Genomic DNA, 27847 nt, shown 5'->3' with positions numbered 1-27847 from the left:
CACCGCATAATTCAGAAAGCCTGGACAGAGGGACGAATTCCCGATGATTGGAGTAGAGCTCTCATAGTACCCATATATAAAAAGGGAAATAAAACTGAATGTGAGAATTACAGAGGTATTTCCCTACTGAGTGTTCCTGGTAAGATATATGCAAGTATACTTGAGAAACGGTTGAGAAGAATTGTGGAAGAAAAGCTTGGTGAAGAACAAGCTGGATTCAGGCCAAATAGAGGCTGTCAGGATCAGATCTTCACTTTACAACAAATAGTCGAGAAAGCATGGGAATAAAACAAAGATCTGTATTTAAGTTTTGTCGATTTGTAAAAGGCATATGACAAGGTGCCAAGAGAGAAGCTATTCAATACGCTGCAGTTATATGGTGTCAATGGGGCATTATATCAAGCAATACTTAGTCTTTATTTGAGTTGTAAGTCAGCAGTTAGAATTGAAGGAAGTACAGGAAGATGGTTTAATGTTAAATCTGGCATGAGACAAGGATGTGCATCATCCCGTCTGTTATTCATTATCTATATGGATCACATTATGAAGGAAAGTGGTATTAAACATGATATCAAAATTGGAGATGTTAATGTCAGCTCTCTGCTTTATGCAGATGATGTTATACTTATCAATAAATTCGCTATGAGTCTGCAAGATTCCTTGACTAAATTGAATAACCGTTGTAATAGATATGGTATGAAGGTCAGCAATAAAAAGACAAAAACAATGAAAATAGGCAGAATCGTTGAAAATGTCAACTGCATTGTGAATGGCGAACCTGTCGAACAAGTAAAACGTTTCACCTACTTAGCACGGTATTTAGTGAAGATGGTAAATTAAATATAGAAATAGACTACAGAATCAGTAAAGCTGGTATAGTAGGATGTCAATTGAATAAACTCATATGGAATAAGAGAGAAATTAATCAGAACACTAAATTAGCTGTATACAAGACAACGTTCAAACCAGTTTTAACTTATGGATCTGAGAGCTGGGTCAGAAGTAAAACACTTGACCAAAAACTAGAGATCACAGATATGAGAGTCCTGAGAAAGATTACAGGCATGAACAGATGGCATCATTGGCAATATCATATTAAAAACGAGGATATTAGGAAACAACTAGACATTGTCAGCATCCAGGAATGCGTTAGCAGAGTTAATCTCAGGTAGTATAGTCATTTAAACAGAATGAGCGAGGAAAGATTGGCAAAGCAAGTGTTCTCTGCCAGGTTGGCAGGAAAACGACCCAGAGGAAGACCAAGATATAAATAGATTGTGCCTTAGACGACAGAAATATAAGATCTGATAATATTGGAGTCTTGACAAGTAAAAGACTGATTTAGAGGAAAATTGTAGATAGGAAGTTAGTAATGATGTGAATTTTTCATGTAGTACTATCATATCCTGTACACCCCTTGAGGGTATATGGCAGGAATTTGATAATGATGAGGAGAAGTGTAAACAGATGGATAAAAGTTGCACCTAACAGCTTTTGTGAGTGACCCAATGGCATGGATGGCATGGTTTCTACATTAAGTCCTTTCAGAGTTAGACTCATTCCTCTTAATGATGGACTTGCAGGTGTCGTGAGCTTTACTGAGCATTGCTTACAATAAGCTGTTTCTTTTTTTTGGACTGTTCTCTCATATTTTTGGAAGCCAATGGCTTGTATGTAAGATGGAAATTTTGAACAGAGTGAGGAATGAAACCTTCATTACAACATGTAATATTATTATCATTATTAGACACCTCCTGGGAGTCCAAAGAGTCATTGGAGACCACTGCTCCACAACTCTGCCCCCCGCCACTCGATCCACCAACTGACCGAAACTACACCAACGCCATCTACCACCACCACTAGTATTTCCAAGGACAATCACAAACATCTATGCCCACAGCAGGATTCAAACACGCAGCCTTTTTGCTATAGAGCGGATACACTAACCATTTATTTCTGCAACAAGATCACATTAAGTATCGCGATTCTGTGAATGAAAACAGTCCAACATGGAAAAGAGGACTAAAATCTTGGAGACCTTTTCACTTTTACATGTAGTGCTAAAGTACATGAAGTTGCTGGGAGATGGGGAAGAAGGACATTCTAGAACTGAAACTTGGGTGAGATTGTGATCCGAATTGCCAAGTGGAGCAGTCACCTCAACAAAGTACCTGAAAGGGAAACTGGTTAACAAAAGATCCAGAATGTTGGGTTAGTGGAAAGGATTGTCAGGGATTCTGGTTAAGAGATGAATTATGTGTTTTAAATTATTTCCCTTAGCAAAAATACTTATCTTCCAGCTTGATTAGTTGAAACGGAAAAAAGCAGCCACTTAGTGTTCTGGACATTAAAGTCATTGAGATAAGATGGCTTGCTGTTAGGGAAATTGGATTGTGTGAAATGAGTCTCCAAGATAAGAAGACTGGTGTCATAAAATTCAAATTCTGTGACTGCAGAGACAGTAAATAAATGAGATATAACGAGGCATTTAAATCTTATCTTAGCTACAGAAAGTCAAAAAGGGGAGATCGAAGATTAGATTTTCCACTGGCAAGAATGTTGGATCGCACAAAAGTAGAAGTACCATTGTTGTCATGGAAGCAATCATACAAGATGTTGTTTGGACAGTTAAGATAGGTGGTTGTAGCAGAAATTTTGTGTGTAATCAAAAATAGAATATCTGCAAGTGATTCATTGTTTATGTTGGTAGTGAATGTGTAATAATTTTTTTTATAAGATGTTTTGAGGGAGATTTGTTATTTAATTTAACTGCAGTGACTTTATACTTATTAGATTTGTTTGCATGCCAGTATTACAAAGGCGAAGAGAAAAAGAACAGAGGAGCATGTGAGAGGAGGAATCTGTGTGAGAACATTTCTCACACAGAGGGCATTCAGTTTCAAAAATGAAAAATGGCTGACTTTGAATCACCAAAAAGTTATGTTGGAACCAAATAAAAATTTGAAAATGTTTATGCCCTTGATAGGTAGCTATAAAGAAAAATTGTATCCCATTCTGTTATTTCATCCCTTCAGCCTAGACAGCATATTTGAAAATCAAGAGCACTGAAATTTTTGGTTTCATCTTTCAGTGTATTAAGTACATCCACCTATCAAGATTTTTTTTAGGATCATGAGTAGTGTGTCATGTGACAGTAGCAAATGGGAGAGCAAAAAATAAAGGAATGCTTAAAAGGAAAAAAAAAAATAATAATATTTCTATATAGGTACATAAAATGTTGAGCATCTAATCAGAGGAAATATAATTTTAATCTGTAATTTTTTTTTTCACTTCATTTTCAACTAAGAATGGCATTATGCTGCCTAAAATGATAAAATAGTACAGTCATGGAAGGTTTATATGGCCTCAGTCTGGTTTCAGAATTAGATATGGTAATAATTTAATCAAGGAAAGAGAAGAATAGTAGAATATGAACAGGAATTATATAAAATTCCAAAATGTCGTTGGCTTGTAAGAATTATGGAGGCTAAGGCTGCAGAACTTGGTGCAAATACAGACAAGTTTGAACATGAGTGTCTGTGACTCATCAAACTGCATGTTGAGACAGCATTCAGTGCGTTATTGGATTGTGATAATGGAGTTTGGAGTTTCTGTTGGTCTTCTTTCTGTTAAATAAGCATGTCTACAGTGCACCTGCTATTTTGGAGGTCTGAAGTGGCTTGAAAAAGTTCCATGTTTGGTCTCTAGAGCAGAGGCTCCAGACTATATAAAAATAAATAAAAAAATTACAAACAAAATATAAATTTGATAAAAAAAATTCTCAGCCCATTCACAGTACAAATGTATTATTATAGATTTACTAATAACTTTTCATGGATGGAAATCAAATATGAAATTACATATATGAAATGATATATTATTATTATTATTATTCCTGACACCTCCAAGGAGTCCGAAGACTCATTGTAGGAGGACACCCACATATATGAAATTACATTGCCTACATACCTGAGTTACTGTACTTAAAGTTTACCATTGTATTTTTTTAAATGCTTATTCTATTTTTGCATCAGTACTGGTGATGTAAAATTTCTCAACATTAATTCGCTTATTTTATTGTTGCTCAGGAAGTCCTGAAACAATTGTCTTTATAAGTGGATGTAATAAATATGCTGAAAGAATGCAACAACAACAACAACAAAAAAAAAAAACACATGGTTTTCTTCATTTTCAAAAGTCTGGCTAAGCTGAAGAGATGAAAATAGCAGAATGGGAACAATTTTTCTTTATAAGTCATCTATCAAGAGTATATCTCATAAAAATTTTAAATTGTTAATTGTCACCTCCCTCCGCCACTTTTTTTGGACTTCAAAGTCAGAAATTTATAATTTTTTGTAAACTTTTTGTGTTTGATTTTCCATGGGAGAAAAAACTTCAATCAAGTTTGATTTATTTTGGACATGCATATTCTACTGCATATATAAATGAAGCATATACACATACACAAATCAGACTTGTGGATTAACGCTAGAGCCTAAATGTAGAATACAAAATGGGGGAAAAAGAGCAAATAGAATACCTAAAGCAGATATTCTTAACATGGCCACCATTTAAAAAAAAAATTGAAAATATAAACGAATCAAATGAAATTTCAATAAAATTATAAACCGGACAATCTGGAAATATGTTGTGATCAATTGAAATCAAAATGAACCTTAAAACTTATTAACTCTTTCTGAGCAATAAATACAAAATGTTATATTCAGGCAATGACAATCAAGGAAAAGGAGTAACCATAGTATTCAACACAAAATACGAGGCTAATCTCCTTGAACGGCAGGCAGTCTCAAGTAGAGTGATGTGGGCAAATATCAGAATGGGGAACTGGACAATGAGACTTATTTGTGCCTATGGTCCCACAGAAGGTTCTATTAAGGTAGAAGTTGAGGAATTTTTTGAGGCTTTAGAGAAAGCAACTGACACAGTGAAAAAGGAAAAGTTGGTCCTTGTTGAGAATCTAAATAGCAATACAGGAAATGATTGTCAGACATACAAAAATATTTTGGGAAAATTTGGAGAAAAGAGCAAAGCTAATAATAATGGCAAATACCTGTTGGATTTCAGCTCAGGACATGAACTAGTTATTACTAACACAATGTTCCAACATAAAAAAAAATATGCACAAATTCACATGGAGAGAAGAGGTAAGGAATAAGAAAAGTCTCATTGACTATGTTATTGTTGATAGTGATGTTTTCTCCCTGGTGCAGGGACACCAGAGTGTACAGAGGATTTGAAATGGGTAGTGATTACCATTTAGTCTTGAGCAGGATAAAATTGAATTTCATATTGAAAAGAAGAACATGTAAGAATGTTTTAAAGCGAATAAAAATTGCGCAGGTCTCAGATGTTATCTGGAGACTAAAATACACAAAGATTATTGAAGAAAAAATGGAAGAGTTTGAGAACAGGAACCAAACCTTGGAGATTCACTTGGCAAGCCCTGAAAAAAACACCGATTGATTCAGCCAGAGAGGCATGTGGTGAGATTGTCTGCAAGGATAGAAAAATCAGAACTCCATGGTGGACAAAGGAAGTTAAAGAGGCAGTGAAGGAAAAGAAGAAAGCATATCAAAAGTTTCTGGCAAATAAGTCAGCTTGTGCTCTTAAAGATTACAGAGACATGTAAGAAAGCTAAACAAAAGTCATGGGAAGACTTTGGTAAGAACATAGAAAATGTTCTGGAGGCTATTGAAGAAGCTCAGAAATGGAGGAAAGAGTGCTGGAGAAAAAGATATCCTTGAAGTATGGAGTAATTACTTCGAAAAATTGCTAAATGAAACAAGCAGTGATAGCACAGTGGTAAAAAACACTAAACAGGCATGCAGTCAGGAATACATATCCATACTTGAAGTGGAAAAAAGCCATCAAAAGCCTGATATGTGGAAAAGCAACAAGAGTAGATGATATTCAGCCAGAAATGCTCACGTATAGAGATAGAAAAGTCTCACAGTGGCTGCACTGCATACTTCAGAAGGCCTGGACAGAGGGATGAATTCCGTGGATTGGAGTAGACCCCTCATAGTACCCATATATAAAAAGGAAAATAAAACTGAATGTGAGTATTACAGAGATATTTCTCTACTCAGCGTTCCTGGTAAGATATATGCAGGTGTACTTGAGAAATGGTTGAGAAGGATTGTGGAAGAGAAGCTTGGTGAAGAGCAAGCTGGATTCATGCCAAAGAAAGGCTGTCAGGATCAGATTTTCACTTTACGACAAATAGTTGAGAAATCATGGGAATATAACAAAGATCTGTATTTAAGTTTTGTAGATCTAGAAAAGGCATATGAAAAAGTGCCAAGAGAGAAGCTATTCAAAATGCTACAGTTATATGGTATCAATGTAGCATTATATCAAGCAATACTTAGTCTTTATTTGAGTTGTAAGTCAGCAGTTAGAATTGGAGGAAGTACAGGAAGATGGTTTAATGTTAAATCAGGTGTCACACATGGATGTTCATTATCCCTTCTGTTATTCATTATTTGTATGGATCACAATATAAACGAAAGTGGTATTAAACTTGATATCAAAATTGGAGATGTTAATCTCAGTTCTTTGCTTTATGCTGATGATGTTATACTTCTAAATAAATCTGCTACGTCTGCAAGATTCGCTTACAAAATTGAATAACTGTTGTAATAGATATGGTATGAAGGTCGGCAATAACAAGACAATGAAAATAGAGGCATTGAAAATATCAACTGTATTATGAATGGAGAACCTATAGAATGAGTAAAACATTTCAGCTACTTAGGCACAATTTTGAGTGAAGATGGTAAATTAAATATGGAAATAGACAACAGAATCAACAAAGCTGGTTTGGTAGGAAGTCAACTGAATAAATTTATATGGAATAAGAGAGAAATTAGTAAAACACTAAATTAGCTGTATACAAGTCAGTGTTTAAGCCAGTTTTAATTTATGGATCTTACATCTGGGTTAGAAATAAAACACTTGACAAAAGACTAGAGACTGCAGATATGAAAGTCCTGAGAAAGATTAGGGGCATGAGCAGATAGCATTAATGGCAATATCATATTAAAAATGAAAATATTAGGAAAGTACTTGACATTGTCAGCTTCCTGGTGAAGAGGTGCCAAGAAAAGGTGCATTAGCAGAGCTAATCTCATGTGGTATTGTCATTTAAACAATGGGAGAAAAGAGATATTAGCAAAAGAGGTGTTCTCTGCCAGGTTAGCAGGGAAAAGACCAAGATGTAGGTGGAATGATATGGTAAAAAGTGTCTAAGAAGATAGAAATATAAGATCTAATAATGTTGGAGTCTTGACAGGTAACTGACTGATTTGGAGGAAAATTGTGGATAATAAGTGAGTAATGATGTAAAATTTTCATGTAGTACTATCATAAAAACCAACATATCCAACAAAGAATACAAAGCTCTGCAGGAAATGGGAATAATAAAGAATGAGTTATCACCAAAGCAGATAAGGGAAATGCAACTGTAGTACTTTACCAAAAGGACTACAGAGGTAAGCTTAATGTTCTTCTATTAGATTGAGCTACTTACTTCCCTATCGAATACAATCCCACCAAATCACAAATTAGAAAACTTCACAGGCTCCTTAAGAAAGTCACTTCTTGGCCTGTAGAAGTTACCAACAGATTAAAGCCGTTTTACTCTACCCCCCCCCCCCCCCCCCGTATTTACAGACTTCCAAAAATACATAAAGAAAATGTGCCATTACATCCCATAGTGGATGGCATTGATTCCCCCACATACAAATTAGCTAAACATTTGGCCAAAGAGCTCACACACTATACTGGCAACACACCATCACACATAAAAAACTCAGCCCACTTCAAAGCCAGCATAGAAAACCTTACACTCCAACATACTGACATGATGGTCAGCTTTGACGTCTCCTCCTTATTCACAAATATTCCATTCAAGGAAACTTTAGAGCTAATCCAAGCTAAATTTTCTCCCGATATCTCAGCCTTATTTCAGTTCACAATGAACTCAGGCCATTTCGTTTGGCAGGGAAAATTCTACAAACAAATAGAGGGGACAGCCATGGGTTCACCACTCTCCCCACCCTTGGCCAATTTGTTTATGGAGACTTTTGATGAAAAAGCCTTGGCCTCTGCCCCACAAAAACTAACCATATGGCTTCGCTACATTGATGATGTGTTCGCTATTTGGCCACATGGCTCTGAAGCACTCCTCCTCTTCTTCTTAACACACTTAAACACCCAACACCCCAGAATCAAGTTCACCCTGGAAAAAGAGGAAAACAACAGCCTCCCTTTCCTAGACACATACTAGTCACCCACCAGCCTGATGGAACCTTGGTTTTCTCAGTTTATAGAAAACCTACCCATACAGGCAAATACATTCACCAACAATTCCCCCCCCACACACACACGCGCAACAATATGGAGTGGTGAAAACACTATACAACAGGGCTAAACTAATCTGTTCTAATGACATGGCCCTAAACACTGAACTAAATCACATCCTCAACACTTTCTCAGCCAATGGCCACCCCCCAAAAATCCAAAAAATATTAAAACCTACAAACCACAGCCCCCCCCCCCCCCCCCTCCACAACAAGGATTACTCTAAATCCATCACCATTCCCTACATCCGAAAAAAATTACCAAAATCTTAAAAAAACATGACCTGACCTCCTGTTACAAGGCTTACAGAAAATTGGCATCCCTTATCCTCTCCACTAAAGACCAACCACTTCCCCTAGACCTACCTGGTGTATACCAGGTCCTTTGCAGTTGTAAACTGTCTTACTTTGGCCAAACTTGGAAGAAAGCTACAGTAATACACCGTAGCAAATACAAATTCGAAAGACTATTTATGGAATCAGCCTCAGCCCTAAGAAACTCTCCAAACCTCAACAAATTTGGTTGTATGCGACTGCCCCAAATTTGGGAGGCCAAGAACACCTACTTAGCCCACTAGAGGACACCATCAGGACTTTTAGGAGAACAATAGCTTCATTCTCAGTTACTGTGTTGTAGTGCCTATGTGCACGTGTCTTTTTTTTGTAAGTTCCTTTTTGAAGATGGCAATGTGACATTGCCGAAATATCGGAAATATTTATTAAAGTGTAATTTAATTTATATTCGTATCTACATTGTTCAATGCCTTTGCCTTAAGTGATTTAATAATGCATAACCAGTGTATAAGCCTGTCTACGAGAATTATCATATCCTGTACACTCCTTGAGGGTACATGTCAGGAATTTGATGATGATGACGACGACTTATGCACTCACTCAACTTTATAATTGGTCACCTCCTTTTACAAAGAGAAGGAACATGATGAACAGCTAACCTGTATTGTCATGTCAGATTTGCCAATCCCCTACCCTTAAGCTGACAATGCAGGCTAAGTTGTTTCTCTTCCCTCTTTCTAATTGGAGGTAAGCATTACAAAGTTGACTGAGTGCAGAAGTTTTTAGGTTTTTTTTTTTAAATTTTAATGACAAAAGTTGCACATATTTAATTTATTATAAAGATTTCAAGTAAGTGACATAATTTAAGCTAATGTAACAATTCAAAATAATGTTAATTATGGAGTTTCAGTTTTATAATTTCATACTCTTTTATTCCTCTTATTTTTTATACAGTAATATACAAAATCTACCATTTATCCGACCACATTGGGAAAGTAGTTTTGTCATTCTGAAAATTGATCAGTTAATTGAAGGGTCATTTTAAAGGTTGAATAAGTGGTAGATTACTGTATCTCCCATTATTGTTGACATTTGTACTTGATTCATGTTATCATTTTATCTATAGTTCTTTGTATTCTTTTTTGAATTAAGATTTTATTTATTACTATTTCTGTTGCTTTCTGGAAATCTAATATGAGATCATTTTTTTTTTTCTTAATTCACTATAGCAAACTTTTCGATTTTTGAAATTACAGGAGGAAGAAAAGGCTGCAGCTGAAGTATATGAAGAATTCTTAGCATCTTTTGATGAACCAACTAAACATGGCAAGCTTTTTGTAAGGGGCACTGTAATAAATGCAGGTGCTGGTGGTAAGTTTTTTTTTCCCCTTAATGTTTAATGCATTTATTTTATTGTGATATTATACCGCACAAACTATTACTTGGCAGTAGTAGTTGAACGTTGGCTTTATGTGGTCTTCATTCTGCCACTGCCACCCAACATTTGGGTAAGTTTCATATTCCTTTTGTGTATTCTTGTTTGGTAAATCGACTCACTTAACAATCCCCCCCCCCACACACACTGAGCCTTCCATATCCACTTCACAAATATACTTTTTTTTTTTTTTTTTAATGTTTCTTCTGCTCATGAAATGTTATCTGCAAACCTATAGTACATTTAGTACTCTGGATGGGCTAAGAAATTTTTATTTCTATTTTAAATCAATTTTTAGTTTTTTACTTATTTTTGTATTTTTATTTTATTTTTCACATAGTCTGCAAAACCATGCTATAGAGTCCAAACATGGAACTTTTTCAACCCACTTCAGATCTGCAATAAGCAGGGTGGTGATCTCACACCAGAAGATGAAATTCGTCTCCCACCCTAAAGACATTCGCAAACATCCATGCACACAGCTGCATTTGAACTTGCAGTGTGTTAGTCGGAGAGCAGGTATGTTAACCTACTTGGCCAACCAGGCTGACATGGTCTCAGTTGCAACCGCAGTGGCATTCACTACCATCTCCAGACTTCAAATATCCCCACATATTTTTACCTGGCATAAATCTAAATTTCAGTATCCTCAAACACTACTCATGTCACCTTTCCCAATTACACACTCTGATTCCTTTCAACCATATGGTGTCTATGCATATATTCACTCTGATTTTCATACCAGAGAGTATTTCATCTAGAATTGCTTGACTTTAAATCATCTTTGACCGAAAATCTCTCTCTCTGTCCTACCCAGCCAAATTCATTTGCTGTCTCTGTTGTTCTCCCAATACCACCAACCACTGTGAACTCTGACCTTTACTACTTATACCAAAGCCTGAAACAACTGCAAGAAAACTATCAACATATCCAAAATTGATTTCAAAACCAGAAGCAGGAAACTGTTACATCATGTCAAAATGGCAGTCAGGTCTACTGGTTTCTAAAGTAACAACTAAAGCAGTTGGTTGTTACTTTTGCCCAACATATTTCCCACACTTGTTGCTTTCAAAATGGCTCCATTGTTTCATCATCCACAGAAAAAGCTGATCTCCTAGCTTTATACTTCCCCTGAAATGCATACATAGCTGATCTTGGTAAACAGCTACTTGACAGCTGTGTTCTTGAATTAGACTGTGCAATTAATAAATATCTACTTACATATGTCACCTATTATTGGATGACGTATACAAGCAGATACCATGTAAAAGTTTGCCAAATCTCAAGTCATTGCACTTAATCTCCAGAATTTTCAACTAAGTCTGGATCAAAGGCCTATTAAATAAACTTTCCTCATTTGGTTTGTCCCATGACTTTTGCAACTGAGTTGCCAGCCTTCTGACTGGACACAACTACTTCACTTGACTGCCAACCTTTTACAGTTTTGCTGATGACAGCACGTTGCATTCTTTATTTGACAAACCTTGCACTACAGGAATCACAACTTAGAGAGTATCAACCTCTGCTACTCTCAATTCTTATATCCAAACCATTCTTCAGAGAGGTTCAGAAAACCTTGTCAATTTCAATGCCAGTAAACTTCGTACCTTATTTCCCACAAAAAATAATAATTTGCTTCCATATTACTTTTGACAATAATCAAATCTTTAGACAATATGGGATTTCTTTCCTTTGAATTACTATAACATCAAGCATCTTATGGCAAACATTATAGCCATTGTCTGATTATTATCCAAAAAAATTTATAGCCATTGTCTGATTATTATCCAAAAAAATTAGGATTTCTCCTTTTTCTTCAAAGTGTTACTTTATATTTGAACAGCTATTAACCTTATACAAATCACAAATTTCAACTATCAAATATTGCTCTCACATTTGGGGTGCTGCTCCCAAGAGCTCCCTAAAAATACTTAGTACAGAAGAGGGCAGTTAAGTTGATTAATGACAGTGGGGGGTTCTGAGTCTGGGTTATTTTTCTGTTCCCAGGACTCCAGACATTTTTTTCCAAGTCCCAGGAATTCCTGGGAATAAACAATTCATTCGTGAAAGTTATTTTTTAAGTATATATGTTGTTTATTATTTATTGTATTTTTATGAAATGTTTCAATAACTACTAACTATTAAGGCAGAGTAAATTTTCAACTGAGCGTTTGTATTATCCCCACTCCATCTGTTGTTATAGCCATAAAATGTTTTTTTTTTTTTTCTCCCAAAATTATTCCAAATTCTCACATCCATCAGTCCACAATATTTTGAATATCGATTGATAAACATTTATGGATATACAAAGTAAACCTAAATTAAAAAATTTTTCATTATCTGTGAAATACCATTTATTTTCAATACTGATCTTTCTTTCTTTTTTAATCTTTCCCTCTTTTACCTTTTGCGATGTCGAGATTTCTTCCTTATAACTGCAACCGTTATACAAGGATAAGATGGTTGGCCCTATGCCTGTAGAAGCGTTATGTTCTCAAGGCCAGTTTGCCTGCTTGCGGGAGAAAAAACACCAGATAAACTGGGGAGAAAAGCCCTTCATTTCTGATCTACTTATCCAAAGTAGGCTAAAACAGTAATCCAATTCTATTAATGCTTTAATTTTTGAGATTTGCTCTTTTTTTTATGTTCATAGACGTCTAAAGCTAATTTTAAGATATCTGACTGGTTCTTTAGTAATATGTAATTCTGCTTTGAAATTGATTTGATATAAAAAAAACTATTCACAATTGTCCGAATTGTTATTCCATCTTTGGCAGACAATCTCGCTTAACTTGCTTGTTTTACAAAAGTTTAAAATTGACTGATCAGCCTTAATTGTGAGCTCCTTGAAGGTTCCATATTTTCTTCAGCACTTCTTTTAAAATGTGATTCTTGCATACATTCTAAATGACTCATCAGTCCATTAATGTTCAATCCCTTACATGTAATTTGCTTTGGACAATAATTGCAGTGAGTTGCTTCCTCATTTTTACATTTCTTAAAGTGTTTCTAAACTTTAGATTGATTTATTTTCATTTTGAAACCAAAGTAAAAATATTAAAATTATAAATAATTTTCATCTTATAAAGTTATCAAAATTGAAAAGTAAACATAAAAAAATAATACCTTCAGCAATAGCATAAAAGTCTGTGGGCAACTGTTAGTAACTTTTGTTTAACAAATGAACCCCCCCCCCCCGATAAGAATCATAATTCTCTGAATGAATGGACCTGGAGCAGCTAAATGTAATAAAAATTCTGTTTACATGTGGCTGTTTCATTACATTTGATCCATAGTCATATAATGATATTATTGTATTATATTTAAAAAAACACAAAGAGATGTGTAAAATAATGGCATCCAATTTTCCCACTGGATGTGTTGCGAAAATTGCTTCATGTATACACTGAAAAATTTGAAAGATTTGTGGACTGTTAGAGTGAATGAAAAGAAGGAAAGCATTAATGTGTGTGAAATGAGCATTGATAGGTTAGAGCATTTAGAAATGGGAGTTAGGGTCAGGACTAGTAGAAGAGCTTGGCAAGAGTTGATGAAAATGAAAAGTGACATGAAACATCTGGAATATGAGATTGAACACTTAAAAGAAAAGATTGGCTAATGTGAATGAAAAAGGGGGGGGAGAAGGGGAAGTTAGCATTACGAGAAAGAGTCAAAGGATAAGCGTATATCTTTGTATGGAGACTTGATCAGATGTGTGATGACTAATAAAGTACACAAAACATGCTTTCCTGGTGGAACATTGAAACAAATAACTGATACTTGCAGAGCACAGTATCAGGAAGTTGTTGTGAGAGGTAAAGGATAATAATGTTGGAAAAGTCATTAGTGAGAGCAGAGATCGTGAATAACAAGATGGCTGAGTTGTGCGAGGCAAAGGGGGTTCAATTGGTGAATCTGCAGAGTGAATTTGAAGGAAAGTTGGAATGGTTTAAAGTTGATGAATTGCATTTGAATTGGTTTAGTGTTGAGCATTTAAAAAGGCTATTGTTTGCTGAGAATGCACAGAATCAAGAAGCTAGGAATCAAAGGGTACCACTCCCGTTTACCTAATCCTAACTCTGACTACCAGTCATATCTATCTCATCCTCGCCTTTGCCTTCCATCACCTTGTGCTGCCAAAGCCACATCTAAACTGGTTGTACAACAGGAGGAAGATGGATATGAGGTTGAAGATCTGGTTGTGGCAACACAAGGTAATGGAATGCACTAAGGCAACGATGAGCGGTATGGATGGCGGTCAGTCAGGATTAGATAAACGGGAGTGATCAGATTGAAGAGAGAGAGAGAGAGAGGAGTGATATAGCAACTAGAATAGAGAATGTTGGTGCTGGTAGAATGGCCTCAAAGACACAGGATTGTTGCGTTGATTACATCAGTATGCCCAGTGATAATTGGTATAAGTGAAACTTGGTTGTCTGAGGAGGAGGATGTGATGTTGGGAATATAAATGAAAGGCTATATAATCTCCCAAAGAATAGGAAGGTGAAAAGAGGAGGGGATTGGGAGTGCTGTTAATGATTGTGGAGGAATTTAACAAATGGTTTGTTCAGTAGAGGCTGATAACTTCACATCAGTAGCCTTAGTATCCCATAATGCAATTGACCATATCCTTATGGACATGCATAATGCTATGCATTATGGGAAGGTCCACTACCCACATCACTTTCAACCTTTATTATTGGTCTCATCAGTGGGAGCCAGGCCCAGAACTGTTACCAAGGTTGGAGTAATGCAGAGGTCATATTTCCATATACAAGTTATCAAAAGATGTCACACCTTATTACTAAAATATTCTGGATTATAGATAATGTTGAAAGATTTTACACTTGGTTATACTATAAGTTTTAAAGATGCTAAGAAATTATATACTTGGTTTCATCCTTAATTCAAGTGTAAGCAAACAAAGTTTGCATTTGAAGTCACTTCATGACTGGGCTACTTGTATATAGAGGCTGATAACTTCACATTAATTGCCTTTGCAAATGTGAAGTGACTTCACCTACAAACTGTTTGGTTATACTTGGATGAAGGATGAAACCAAGAATATAATTTCTTAGTATCTTTAACTTATAAGTATAACCAAGTGAAAACACTCACCATCTATCTCTAATCCAGAATATTTTAGTATATAAGGTGTGACACCTTTTGATGTCTTGTGTATGGAAATATGACTTTCATATTACTTCAACCTTGGTAACACTTCTAGGTAGTGGCCTTTCCCATAATGTGGAACATTATACATGTCTACAAGGATATGTGCATTGCATTATGGCATCTTTAAATTTTCTATATATTCTTTTTTATCTTGCCCTTTTCTTAAGTTCTTTATATATCTTTTTATATTAATTTTGTAGTATGATATTATTTTCTTCTTGTATTAATTTTTTTCTTTATTTCTTTTCTTTCTTCAGTTTTGGAGTATATGTGGATACCATTCCCTGCTTTTCTTTTTATTTTTTCCTAGTACTGTTTCTGCACTTTCATGTTATACTGTTTTAATGTCTGTCCATATCTCTTCAGGTATGCTTGGGCTCATGTTCCTTTTGTCCAGTCTGTGTATGAACCTCAAGTCTATTTTTAACCTCCACTGCCCACTTCTTTTTCACATTTTTAGGTTCCATTTATCTATTGTATATTTTATTTTTCATTTCTTTTATGGTCATCAGTTTGATTTTTACTTTTCCCATCGGTAAGAAAAATGTTCTTATGGACATCTTCTCCTTTCATTATTTTCACATGCAGAATGGGCCATCTCCATTTTCATTGTATCATTCTACAAGGTGTGACAGTTTAATTCCCAGAGTGCACTTGTAAAAAAACCATGGTCGGAACTATACATTAGTTGCTATTATCGCCTTCGAAGTAGTCCCCTTGTGCATTTATACACTAGTTTAGACAGTGTTCACATTTTTGGAAACAGACCTGGAACTCTTTTTCTGGAATACTCGAGTTCCTTTATCACATTTTGCTGGATATAAGCGATGTCAAAAAAATCTTCATCCTTTTAGCGCAGTCTTTAATTTTGGAAACAGCCAGAAATCACAGGGAGCTATGTAAGGTGAATAAGCAGGATGACCTAATTCGGTAATCGGTTTTTTGGCCAGAAACTCTTTCACGATGAACGCACTATGGCTTGGCACATTGCTGTGATGGATGATCCATTCAGGTCGTTTTCTCTGAACAGAATCATCCCCTTGTAATCGCAGTTCAAACCACACCAGCATGGTTTGAACTGCGAACCTGACATGCATGCTTTTTGTGGATGTGGCGAACTCGGGGGGTTTTCCACTGCATGCTCTGGCATTTTATTTTAGGATCGTATTGGAAGCACCAGGTTTCATCACCTGTAATTACTCTCGGAAACGTGCTTATTTTCAGGAAGATCAGTTGCAACTTGAATCCACTGCTGCTTCTGTTCGTTTGTCAAGATCCGTGGCATAAACTTCACAGAAATCTTTCGTATACCATTCTTCAGTCAAAATTAGCATCATTTGCACATTTTCATCATTTGCGATCAATTCATTTGCAATTCATCAGTCATTAATTGCATATTTAATTGTCTGTCAGACGATTTAATCATCTGGGAATTTAATCGTCTGTCAGACCATACCAAATCTCGCACTCTGTTCACATTTGTGTCTGTCATTTTTGTTTTTGCCGGCCCACTTCTGAGGGTCGTCATTCACATCTTCTCATCCACCTTTGAGTCTCTTATGCCACTCAAAAACACTTGACTTTTTCAGAGCATCCACACCATATGCTACTTTCAACAACTCCAACGTTTCAGTAGCAGTTTTGCCGATCTTCACACAAAATTTGATGTTAACACACTGCTCCAAATTTTGATCACACATTTTTACACCAAAGTTTACATGCAGATCTCTATTGTTTTTGTAATAGCCAACTAGCAAATGACTCTATCGGCTTGAGGTTTACGCACGCATTAGTTAAAATAAAGACGATTACTCATGTGACTCCAGCCAAATCGCCACACGGGCAACACTACGCGGCCATTCTGGGAATTGAATTGTTACACCCTGTATGATCTATTTAATTTTTTTTTTCCCCATCTGGTGACACCCGTTTTTGTATTTAAACATCGATCAGTCCTTCTATTATTAGTTCATTCATTATACAGAAGTCTAAAAGCATCTCTCCATTTACATTTATATTTCCCATACCTTCTCTTCCCATTATGGGAAGAAAAGATATGGGAAATAATTTCTTTTCTTGTATAGTCACTTTCTATTTTGGCATTAGGTTTTCCATTACTATAATGATATTGCTTGGATTTGGTTCATCCATTGCTTTTTTGCAGCATATCATAAAATTCATTTTCTTTTTCTTCTGCATCATTGTTGTATATCTCAGTTTCTTGGCTTCTCTTCATGAGGAGGTTTCCAACATCTTATCTCCTTTCTAGAGGTCACTTTCATTTTGGTGAAATGTTGTTGCAGCTTTGGTTTTCGTAGAAAGATATTTTTAAATGGATGCATTGCTAAACCTTGCCAGTTTATTTATCCTAGCTTGTGACTGACATAAAGTGATGTGAGCCATACATGGTTGGTTTTCCTCTTGATTAGTAATTGATCTTTAAAAAATGTATTGATAAAAGGCTGGACTCTGTCAAGTTTGTATTATAAATATTACGGTATTAAAATAATGCATGGTGAAAGTCATAAACATACATGATCATGAGGTCGCAAAGCTTCAATGTTTTGCTTTATCCTTTGCGTTGTAAAATGAAATGCTGAAGCATGGTGAAGTAAAACAATTTAAATACATTTTATGAAAATTATGGATACAACTACCATGTTAGAGTAAAACTTTAGTTTAATATAAATCAAAATTAAGCATGAAGGAAAGGATAAAACAATTTAAAAAAAAAGATCATTTTACAAGATTCCACCATTAAGTCATGATGGAATCTTGCAAGTTTTTTTTTATTTTTTTTTTAAGTGTTCTTTATCTTTTTCATTACAGAGGAAAAACCTACCAGTCAAACTGGGAAGCTGTACAAACCAAGTAAACTTGTTGAACTACCAAGGAAAGAAGAAAAGTATGAGAAGTTTGAACCACCTGTACGAGACAGATATGACAGACCTGACAAACCTGTGAGTTGATAATTAAATAGAGCATACACATGTGGATCATTTTGTGATATAAAATAATAAAAGATATCAAGAGAATAGGTTAATGTAATTCAGCAACAAAAGCATAAAAAAAATGTATGTTCGTGATAACTAATTATTTATTTGAATCAGATAAGAGTCCTATTAATTTTTATAATTTTATGCAAAATTCAGGCAGTTTCTTAGAAAGCATGACTTTCATTGACAGAAAAAAATCCACAAACCCAGTATCTACACGATGATTTAGAGAGTGCTTAAAGATTTTCAAATGATTATTAATGATTATAGCCATTATAAGAAGGATACAAAAATACTCTGTTATCCAAATATAATTCAAACTTTATTAATGTTTTCATATTTATCCAACTTGTCTGTTATTTGTAGGCTTCTAATGTGAGTGTCACTCACTCTTTTATCATCAAAAATACTCCAATTTTATCATAACTCTATGTACGAGAGGATACAGAACCTACCTATAGCTATGACAGTGCTGTGTCCGTGTGTGTGTGAGGGAGTAGTTAGTTAAAGAGAGTGGGGAAGAGGGAACCCATTGATGTTTTCGAATTGGCAGGGATTGGAGTCCTGTAATAATATGAACATTGAAGGAGGATATTCCAGATGACAGAGTTTGATGGCAAGAAAGAGGAAGATGAGAAGCGTCTCCATTAGATTTGAAGCCAGTCTAATGGCTTTGACCAGAGTGTATATATATACAAACACATTTGATTATAAATTCTATTTATATGTAGATACTGCATTGCTTAACTTAATTTTTTGTACATACATATTATTTACTAATGTATCTCTCTATGCCTATTAATACTTTGTGTGCTGCTGTAACCTTTGATATGGCACAGTATGACCTTTGCTGTCCTTGCGCCAATAAACCATAAACCAACCTCGGTTAATGACATTAAATGGGTTGAGTTTTTAACATTAATGAAGAGTGTCCTATATTTGGCTAAATTTTATATAGAGCTCTGGATTATTGATGGTGGACTAGAGTAGAACACTATATTTATTAATTTGGGGCAATAGTTAGCAATCTAGGGCAATCTCTAAATATGGGATATATGAGGATGATCTGAAAAGTTCTCGGCCTAACAATGAAAAAACGAATTTATAATTTCAAAATTATTTTTATTTTTCAACATAATCTCCCTTAAGACTAATACATTTATTCTAGCGATGCTCCAGCACCATTATCCCATCTCTATAGTTGTTCTCAGTAAGATCTGCAAAATACCCCTCTACAGCTGCAATCACCTCTTGATTCAAAGAAAAACACTGACCGGTGAGGAAGAGATAGAAGTCAGAGGGAGCCAAATCTGGGGAATAGGGTGGATGTTCCAACAATTCATAGTGCAGATCCCTTAATTTTCCCATTGTTAAAACACCTTTGTGGGCAGGTGCATTGTCTTGATGAAAGATGATTTTTTTTCTTCTGCAAACTGGGTCTTTTCTCAGGAATTTTGTCGTCTAGTCTGTTTTAAAGATTGGAATAATATTTCCTGGTTATTGTTTTACCCTTTTCAAGATAATTAATAAACAAAATGCCTTTAACATTCCAAAACACCGATGCCATGACCTTTCCTGGTCATGGAACCGACTTTGTTGGCACTGAACAACTGGCTTATGTCTGCTGTTTAGACTGCTGTTTGGATTCTGATGTGTATTGGTGAATCCAAGTCTCATCCATATTAATAAATTGACACTCAAAATCAGTTTTATTCTTGTTAAAACGCTCCAAGCACTGTTCAAAGATTTTCGTGCGAGTGCTTTTTTTGATCTGCTGTGAACAAGCACAGCACCCATCTTGCGCAAAGCTTTTTCCTTTGCAATTCTTCATGCAAAATATATCCTACACGTTCTTTTTAAATGCCTATAGTCTCAGCATTTTCACGCACTTTGACTCGCCGGTCATCAAATACCATATCATGCACTTGATCAATGATTTCTGCTGTTGTTACACTTTTTGGATGTCCTTCACGTGGATCATCTTCAAGGCTGGTACGGCCACATTTAAACTAGGCAGCCCATTTCTTAATTGTTGAAAACAAAGGAGAAGAGTATCCATAAACGTTTATGAACTTCAAATGAATTTCTTTTGGTGTTAAACCTTCTTTTACAAAGAATTTTGTAACCTCACAATACTCAATTTTATCCATTTCAAGGGATACAGACAACACTTTTGCTTCAGACAGCTGTATAAAACAAACTAATTGATAGAATAACTTGCAATTTCACATGGATGCTTATGACAGATGTACCAACTTAGAAAAAAAAAATCTTGTCGATAGTTTTGCCATCTATAGTCGAGGACGAGAACCTTTCAGACTTCCCTCATATATGAACATTGTGGATATAATTTGTTTATTTCAAGCAGCCATGTTGGGATTTTTTTTTTTTGGATAATATAGTGGCCTTATTCTGCTGAAGTAGTAAGCTTTCTCTGCTAATTGATGTTGATGTCTCTTAGGGGAGTAACTTTTTTGTTTTTGTTACTGTTGTTGTTATGTTCATTAATATGATGCCATTTCCCTTACTGACTTGTTATAACTATTTTTATTTTTCTGGACACACTGAGCACTAAATGATCGTTTAGTGCTCGGTGTGTGTTCTTCCTCAAACTCGCTGGGTGGCTTAGCTGTTATTAATAATAATATAATATAATAATTTAAGTGGAATATTGATAAATGTTCTTGCTTCTTTTACCACTTGTGTTGTGATAAGCCATTAAGTCTTCTTAATGTTTTCTGATTTCTCTCATGTTCTATATGAATTCATTACATGTGGAATAAGAGATGGATGGCTTTCCTTGCTAATTCTATTGCCTGTTTCCATATTTAATTCTAATTGTCATTAAAATTTGTGCCTTTCTATGAACTAAAATATGTGCCTGTTATTATGCTTCGTTATCGAGAATGCATTTAATGTTTTTTGTTTTTATATATATATAACCGCCTTAGGTTATTTTGTCTGTTCATCTGTATGCAAGTATTTTTTGGATTCTAGCCAGTCAAATTTATTGAAATTTGTAGTTATTCGGAAAACTTCTTTGGCCATTTCAACGTTTGTTCAGTCAGATAATTTTTAAGATGAAAATATTTCAAATTATATTTATATATCTGTAACTCTATTGAGCTAGAAAGAATAGTTACAGATATATGACATATATCTATAACTCTTCTTTCTAGCTCAGTAGAATTTGATAAAATATAATATTTAAGATAATGCAGACTAGAATAATTGGTTCATTTGTTGTTTTGAATTCCACTGTATCATTTTTATTGGCAAAATTATTTGAACTGATAGTTATAATTTGCATTAACTGAATGGAATTTAATAAAATTTCTATTTGATTGCAGTTAAAATTTGAGTTATTTCAATTCTGGAAAAATTAGATGAAATAAAATTATATGTTTACAATATATACACTGAACAGATTGAAATTTGATAACCATGCATTTAACTTTTGATGCAGTGTTCTGATTTTTACAAAAGTATCACCATTATTCTCCAAAAATTATGGAAATATTTACGATCAAAAACTTGTATTCGGAAGAACTGTTATAATTAATGTTTGTGACAAATTTATTGTAGTATAAGATCTCTGTGTAATTGTGTTGCTTCTACAGAAATCAGAAAAGTGCATTAGATATTAACTCATAATTGTCACATATTCAGGCTGTTCTTGGTTTGTTTTATCAAGTTAAACAAGATATTTAATTCTCTCACAAAATTATTCTTACATAAGAAACAAGAACTCTATTAAGATCAATATAATTAAAAAGTAATTTATACATTCAATAAAGTATTAAGATTCTACTCAGCTGAGTGCATCATTTACTGCTAGAACTTATATGACTTATATACTCACAATTCACATCCGTTAGGATTTCAACTTAAACAATATCAATATTCAGCAAAACATTCAAAAATTAGTTCTTTTTAGTCTCAGTGAAATATTCATAAACTTCAATTTATCAAACACTTAACAAGCATCATCAATATTTATCAGAGGATTAAAATAGTTCTTAAAAGGCTCAGTCTTGATTTGACATATACGTAGTGAGATAACACACCCAAACACGAACTAAATCTTCAATGAAGTTTCTCACATTAATTTCACAAGGAAATGTTTTATAATATCACTCATTCAAGCTTGACTAGTTGGCTCCAGCAACACGAAATTTGACCAAGTTCTCCGGACACAAGTAACACTATCACACGTTAGTTATAGAAAAGATATTCTTACTGGTATGAACATCATAGCTTGCACGTTATGGAAAACTCTTACAACACTTCTACGCACTCGATAATCTTCCACTATAGGCAACACAAAACTTATGGTATTCCTGAGTTCAATAACTTATTTGTTAAGACTGGAAAATGTTTTTTCTTGCTTAATAATTTATCTTACGATAAATCTCGATCATATTATTATCCTTTCACTCGGGTAAATTCCTTTACAAGATGACAGGAAACTATAAATAAATATGAGTTCGAAGTAAGATCCATTAAAATCAGAAAAAGTTTCCAAATCTTTATTATGTCGTACGATCCCAGGTTAGATCACATCTCACGACCTTCCTACACTCTCTCCATTTTCCCTCTGGCTGTTTCTTCCTATATCACCTCTCTCCTCTTTTTCCCCTCCAAACTTGTTTTTTTTTCCCACTCGTTCAGTTTACAACGAAAATTCTCATGTGATCATTATACAGTTCCCCAACACTAAGCCACGCGCTATCAAAAAATAACTTAGTTTTCTGATAGCAACCAATAAATCACATTAGCAGAGTCCATTAGAATTACTTTCACTTTCCGTAATAACAAATAAAATGCATTTATTACAGTTCACTTAGGATATATTTACAAGTTATATAAAGAATTTATACAGAATAAATAACCAAAAAACATTACATTGTTTTTTATTTCAATAAAAAAATAACAGTAAGTATTTAAATTAGAAGTTACTTACGAGCAAAATTAGCTCAGGATATGGAATTCATGTTAAATCATGAATGAAGTATTAATAATCATAAAATCCTTCATTCACAATTTAACACTATCCTATATTTGGAATGAAACTGGAGAAAAACAACTGGTCATCTTATGTGTATACGCCCCAAAAGTTGGCTGTACAGTAGAAGAGAAAGATGAATTCTGGAATGTGCTAGATGAAGAAATGAGGGAACTGGAAGAAAACGAGATGGTGATTGTTGGAAGAGACTTGAACAGACACATAGGAAGACAGAATAGGAACTGTGAAAAGGTGTATGGTGGCCATGGAGTGGAAATGATGATCCAGGAAGGAGAGAGGATTTTGGACTTTGCAGTAGCATTTGATCTGGCAATTGTGAACTCCTTTTTCTGTAAGAGTGAAGAGCATTCGATAACATTTAGAAGTGGCAACAATAGTTCACAGATTGACTACATTTTGACTAGAAGAAAACATCTTAAGCAGTAACAAATTGTAAGGTAATCCCAACAGATCAAGTGGCGCAGCAACACTGGCTGCTGTGTGCAGACTTAAAAATAAAGTTGAAGATAAGAACCTTTGGAAGCTATGGGAGGAAGAAAATTAAGTGGTTTCGCTTAAAAGAACAGAGTGTGAGGAACCGTTTTAAGGAGAAGGTATTAGAAAGGATTTCAAATGGACTAGAAAGTGTACAAGACTGGTGGAGACATAATTCAAAAATAATTCTAAGCTGTGCAATTGAGGTGCTTGGTAAAACATCCGGAAAGATTAGAGAGCAGAAGGAGGGTTGGTGGTGGAATAATAATATACAAGAAGCAGTGACGGCTAAGAGGAAGGCAAAGCAGAAGTGGGACGAGTCAAGAGTGGAAGAGGACACAGAAGAGTACAGAGAAAAACAGCGAGAAACCAAGAGAGTTATTGCACAGGTGAAGACCATGGCATATCAAGACCTTTATGATCAATTAGAAACAAAGGAAGGACAGAGAAAGATTTATCGATTGACAAAATGTAGAAATAAGGCATCAAAGGACATCGTACATGTGAAGCAGATCAAAGACTCTGGAGGAAGGGTATTAAGGAGGGATGTGAATATAAGAAACAGATGGAGAATATACTTTGAAGGGCTTTTGAATGGAGAAAATGCAAGGACTCACTGAGAAGATGGGGAGCCTTATGAGGGGAATGGTGCAGAACATTAGTAGAGTGGAAGTGAAGGAAGCCATTAAGAGGATGAAGAAGGGAAAATCAGTGGGCCCTGGCAGGATCCTAGAGGCATGGAAGGCACTGGGGGAAGAGGGAATTAACCTGCTGTGGGACCTGTTCATAAAAGTTTGGCAACAGGAAAATATACCTGAGGAATGGAGGGAACGTACTCTTGTCCCCATCTACAACAGTAAAGGGGATGCCCAAGACTGTAAGAATTGCAGAGGAATAAAGTTGATGTCCCACACAATGAAAATCCTAGAGAGGGGTCTTGATGGAAGACTGAGGAAGGAGGTGGAGATTGCAAAGGAGCAATTTGGCTTCATGCCTGGTTGATCGACGACAGATGATGGAAAAGTTTCGAGAGAAACAACGGGAGCTACGCGTATGATAGCGTGCCAAAGCAAGAAGTCTGGAGGTGTCTGAGGGAGAAGAAGGTACTGGAGAAATATGTCAGGTTGGTGCAGGAGATGTACAGAAATGTGAAGACAAGAGTTTGAGTTTGCCTGAGAGAGATTGAAAGTTTTCCAGTGACAGTTGGCTTGCATCAAGGGTCAGCATTAAGTCCATTCCTGTTTAATATTGTGATGGAGGATGTGAGAGAAGACGTGCCTTGGACTATGTTGTGTGCAGAATCAAGAGAAGAAGTGGCAGCTTAACTGGAAAGTTGGAGGAAAGTACTGGAAGAGAGAGGTATGAGACTGAGCAGAAGTAAGACAGAGTATATGTGTTGCAAAGCGGAGGGCAGCCAGGAGACAGATCTGGAACTGGAAGGAAATGTCATCAGGAAGGTCAGTGATTTTAGATACTTAGGTTCAACAATGAAAGAGGATGGTGAGGCTGAGAAGGAAGTGGGATGGAGGAACTGGAGAGAGATGGCTGGAGTGCTATGCGATAAGAGGATGCCGATCAATCTAAAAGGCAAAATTTACAGGACAGTAGTGAGACCAACTATGACGTATGCTTTGGAAACTGTGGCCCTGAGGAAAAATAACATCAGCAGGATGGAGGTAGCAGAGATGAGAATGCTTAAGTGGATGTGCGGTGTGATCAGAAAGGATCATCTGAGAAATAACTATGTAAGGGGAATGGTGAAAGTTACGAACTTAGGAGCAAAGATACAGGAGGCAAGGTTAAGAAGGTTTGGTCATGTGATGAGGAAGAGTATGTGGGAGGAAAGGTCATGCAGATGGATGTGTAGGGGAGGAGGAAGTGCGGACGACCAAAGAAGAGATGGAGGGAGACGGTGGAGGAGGACTTGAGGATGAAGAACTTGGATGTGGCTATAGCCCAAGACAGGAGGTTGTGGAGGAGACTCACCACAAACAGCAACCAACTTAAGTGGGAAAAGCTGCAGAAGAAGTTTACTATCCTATATTTCGCTGAAGTCAAATCAGCATCATCATCAGGGGAAAATACACCTGTATTAGACATGTGCATGCCAGCACACTTCAGAAACGAAGATGAAGAAACTGGAGAGATACAGGAGATCTAGAGTCCTACAATTATGCCACCTATTGGCTTTGTTTAAGAGTTCTTGGTCATTGGACTGACTGACTGACTGTGGATGTGGGCTCCTCATATGAGGGGGAGTGCGATACAGCCATAAACCATATTTGTTTAGGTTGGGGTAGTTGGTAAGGGCTGCAGCTGATTTCAGGGAAAGTCTCTCAAACTTGAATTTACTTCAATGAAGTAAGGTGGCTTTTTTCCAACAGATTCTGTGCTGGGTATCTAGGGTATGGTCTGCTAATCTATGGTGAAATCGGATGTAATCTTGGTGCTCTCTTATATGGATGTTGGCTGTCCTGCCTGTTTGTCCATAATAAAAAAAAGTTGCAGCTGCAGGGTACCTCATAAACTCCAGGTAAATCCAGAGGTTGTAGCTGGTCTTTTGGGGAGTGGATAAGGGCTGCTAGCTTGTGTGGTTTATAGATGGTCACAAATTCCACAAATTGTGCTTGTTTAATATCTTGGGCACTTTTTCTGAGACTCCATGGATATAGGGGACTGTAATAGATTTGCTGTAATCTATGTTTGGGGTGTGTGCGTGCATGCACGTGGTGTTAAAATTCTTTGTATTTGGAGGGAGGTGTGGCCATTGGCCAAAAAAGTTTCTGGCTGAGCTCTGTATTGAGTGCACCATTATCTGAGCAAATTAATTTTGTCCAGTGGACTAAGGTTTTTATAGTCCCAAATTGTTGGCAGGGATTGGGGATAATCGTTGATGGATATATCTGGGTGTGTGGATTTTCTGTAGACTGTGAAGGTCAGGGATCTATTTGGTTGTCTTGTAATGCAGGTGTCTAGGAATGGCAGACTATTGTTACTTTCTATTTCTGTCATGAATTGTATCCTTGCATATTGGCTGTTCAATTGGGAAAGGATAGTATCTAAAGTGTCCTGACCATGTGGCCAAATTGCAAACACATTGTCTACATAGCTTAGCCAAATAGTAGGTTTAAAGGGAGAAATAGTAATTAATAGTAAAATTTACCTCAGAAATTGAATAGTTGTTATGTAATGCCTTTCAGATGATTGTCTCTTATACTATCTACAGAAAACCCAGATTAAAAAAAAAAATCATTTTTAATAATTTCACCAATACTGGTTACAAGTTGGGTATCTACTTGGATACTGAACGGACGAGGATGGGCTGGCAATTTGGGATTTAGCCGACCAAATTGTATTCTTATTGGTTAAACCAAAATATAGAATGATGGTACAATATGACAAAATTTCATGCCGGCTGGGGCGTCGCCCGATTAAACAAGGCCCCCGTTGTTTTCGCCAGGGAACCAGGGTGAACAGCGAAAAGTCAGCTACTGGAACAAATCTGAAAATAAACCCCAACTCATCATCACCAGAGTTAAAGATCAGTACTATCAACATAAGAAGCCTGAATGGCAAAGAAATGGAGCTAGCTGAGGAATTAGATAAGTACCAGATCGACATAATAGGGGTGACTGAAACAAAAAAGACCAAAACTGGTGAGATCTTTCTGAGCAATAAATACAAAATGTTATATTCAGGCAATGACAATCAAGGAAAAGGAGTAGCCATAGTATTCAACACAAAAAACGAGGCTAATCTTCTTGAATGGCAGTCAGTCTCAAGTAGAGTAATGTGGGCAAATATGACAATGGGGAACTGGACAATGAGACTTATTTGTGCCTATGTTCCCACAGAAGGTTCTACTAAGGTAGAAGTGGAGGAATTTTTTGAGGCTTTAGAAAAAGCAAATGACACAATGAAAAATGAAAAGTTGGTCCTTGTTACGGATCTAAATAGCAGAGAAGGAAATGATTGTGAGACATACAAAAATATTTTGGGAAAATTTGGAGAAAAGAGCAAAACTAATAATAATGGCAAATATCTGTTGGATTTCTGCTCAGGA

General features: G+C 35.8%; 1 protein-coding gene across 6 annotated transcripts in view; it reads left to right on the top strand.

Moving 5' to 3' along the window:
• The window catches only part of LOC150093191 (U2 snRNP-associated SURP motif-containing protein), a 467947-nt gene that overhangs the window by 51107 nt on the left and 388993 nt on the right, over nucleotides 1-27847 (top strand). For 5 of the 6 annotated variants that reach the window (XM_090413354.1, XM_090413351.1, XM_090413352.1 and 2 more), the window contains 2 exons: nucleotides 9908-10049; nucleotides 18118-18248. In XM_090413354.1, the coding sequence (XP_090269480.1) occupies nucleotides 9908-10049; nucleotides 18118-18248 (273 nt within the window). The remainder of the gene's footprint in view (nucleotides 1-9907; nucleotides 10050-18117; nucleotides 18249-27847) is intronic. The other variant, XM_090413350.1, reaches the window with a different exon arrangement.

This window comes from Typopeltis vanoorti, chromosome 24 (assembly GCF_054136105.1).
Source record: "Typopeltis vanoorti isolate ZY-2024b chromosome 24, IOZ_Tvanoo_1.0, whole genome shotgun sequence".
Lineage (NCBI taxonomy): Eukaryota > Metazoa > Arthropoda > Arachnida > Uropygi > Thelyphonidae > Typopeltis > Typopeltis vanoorti.
The sequence above is the reverse complement of the archived record's forward strand: the minus strand, read 5'-3'. Positions and strand labels throughout refer to the sequence as shown.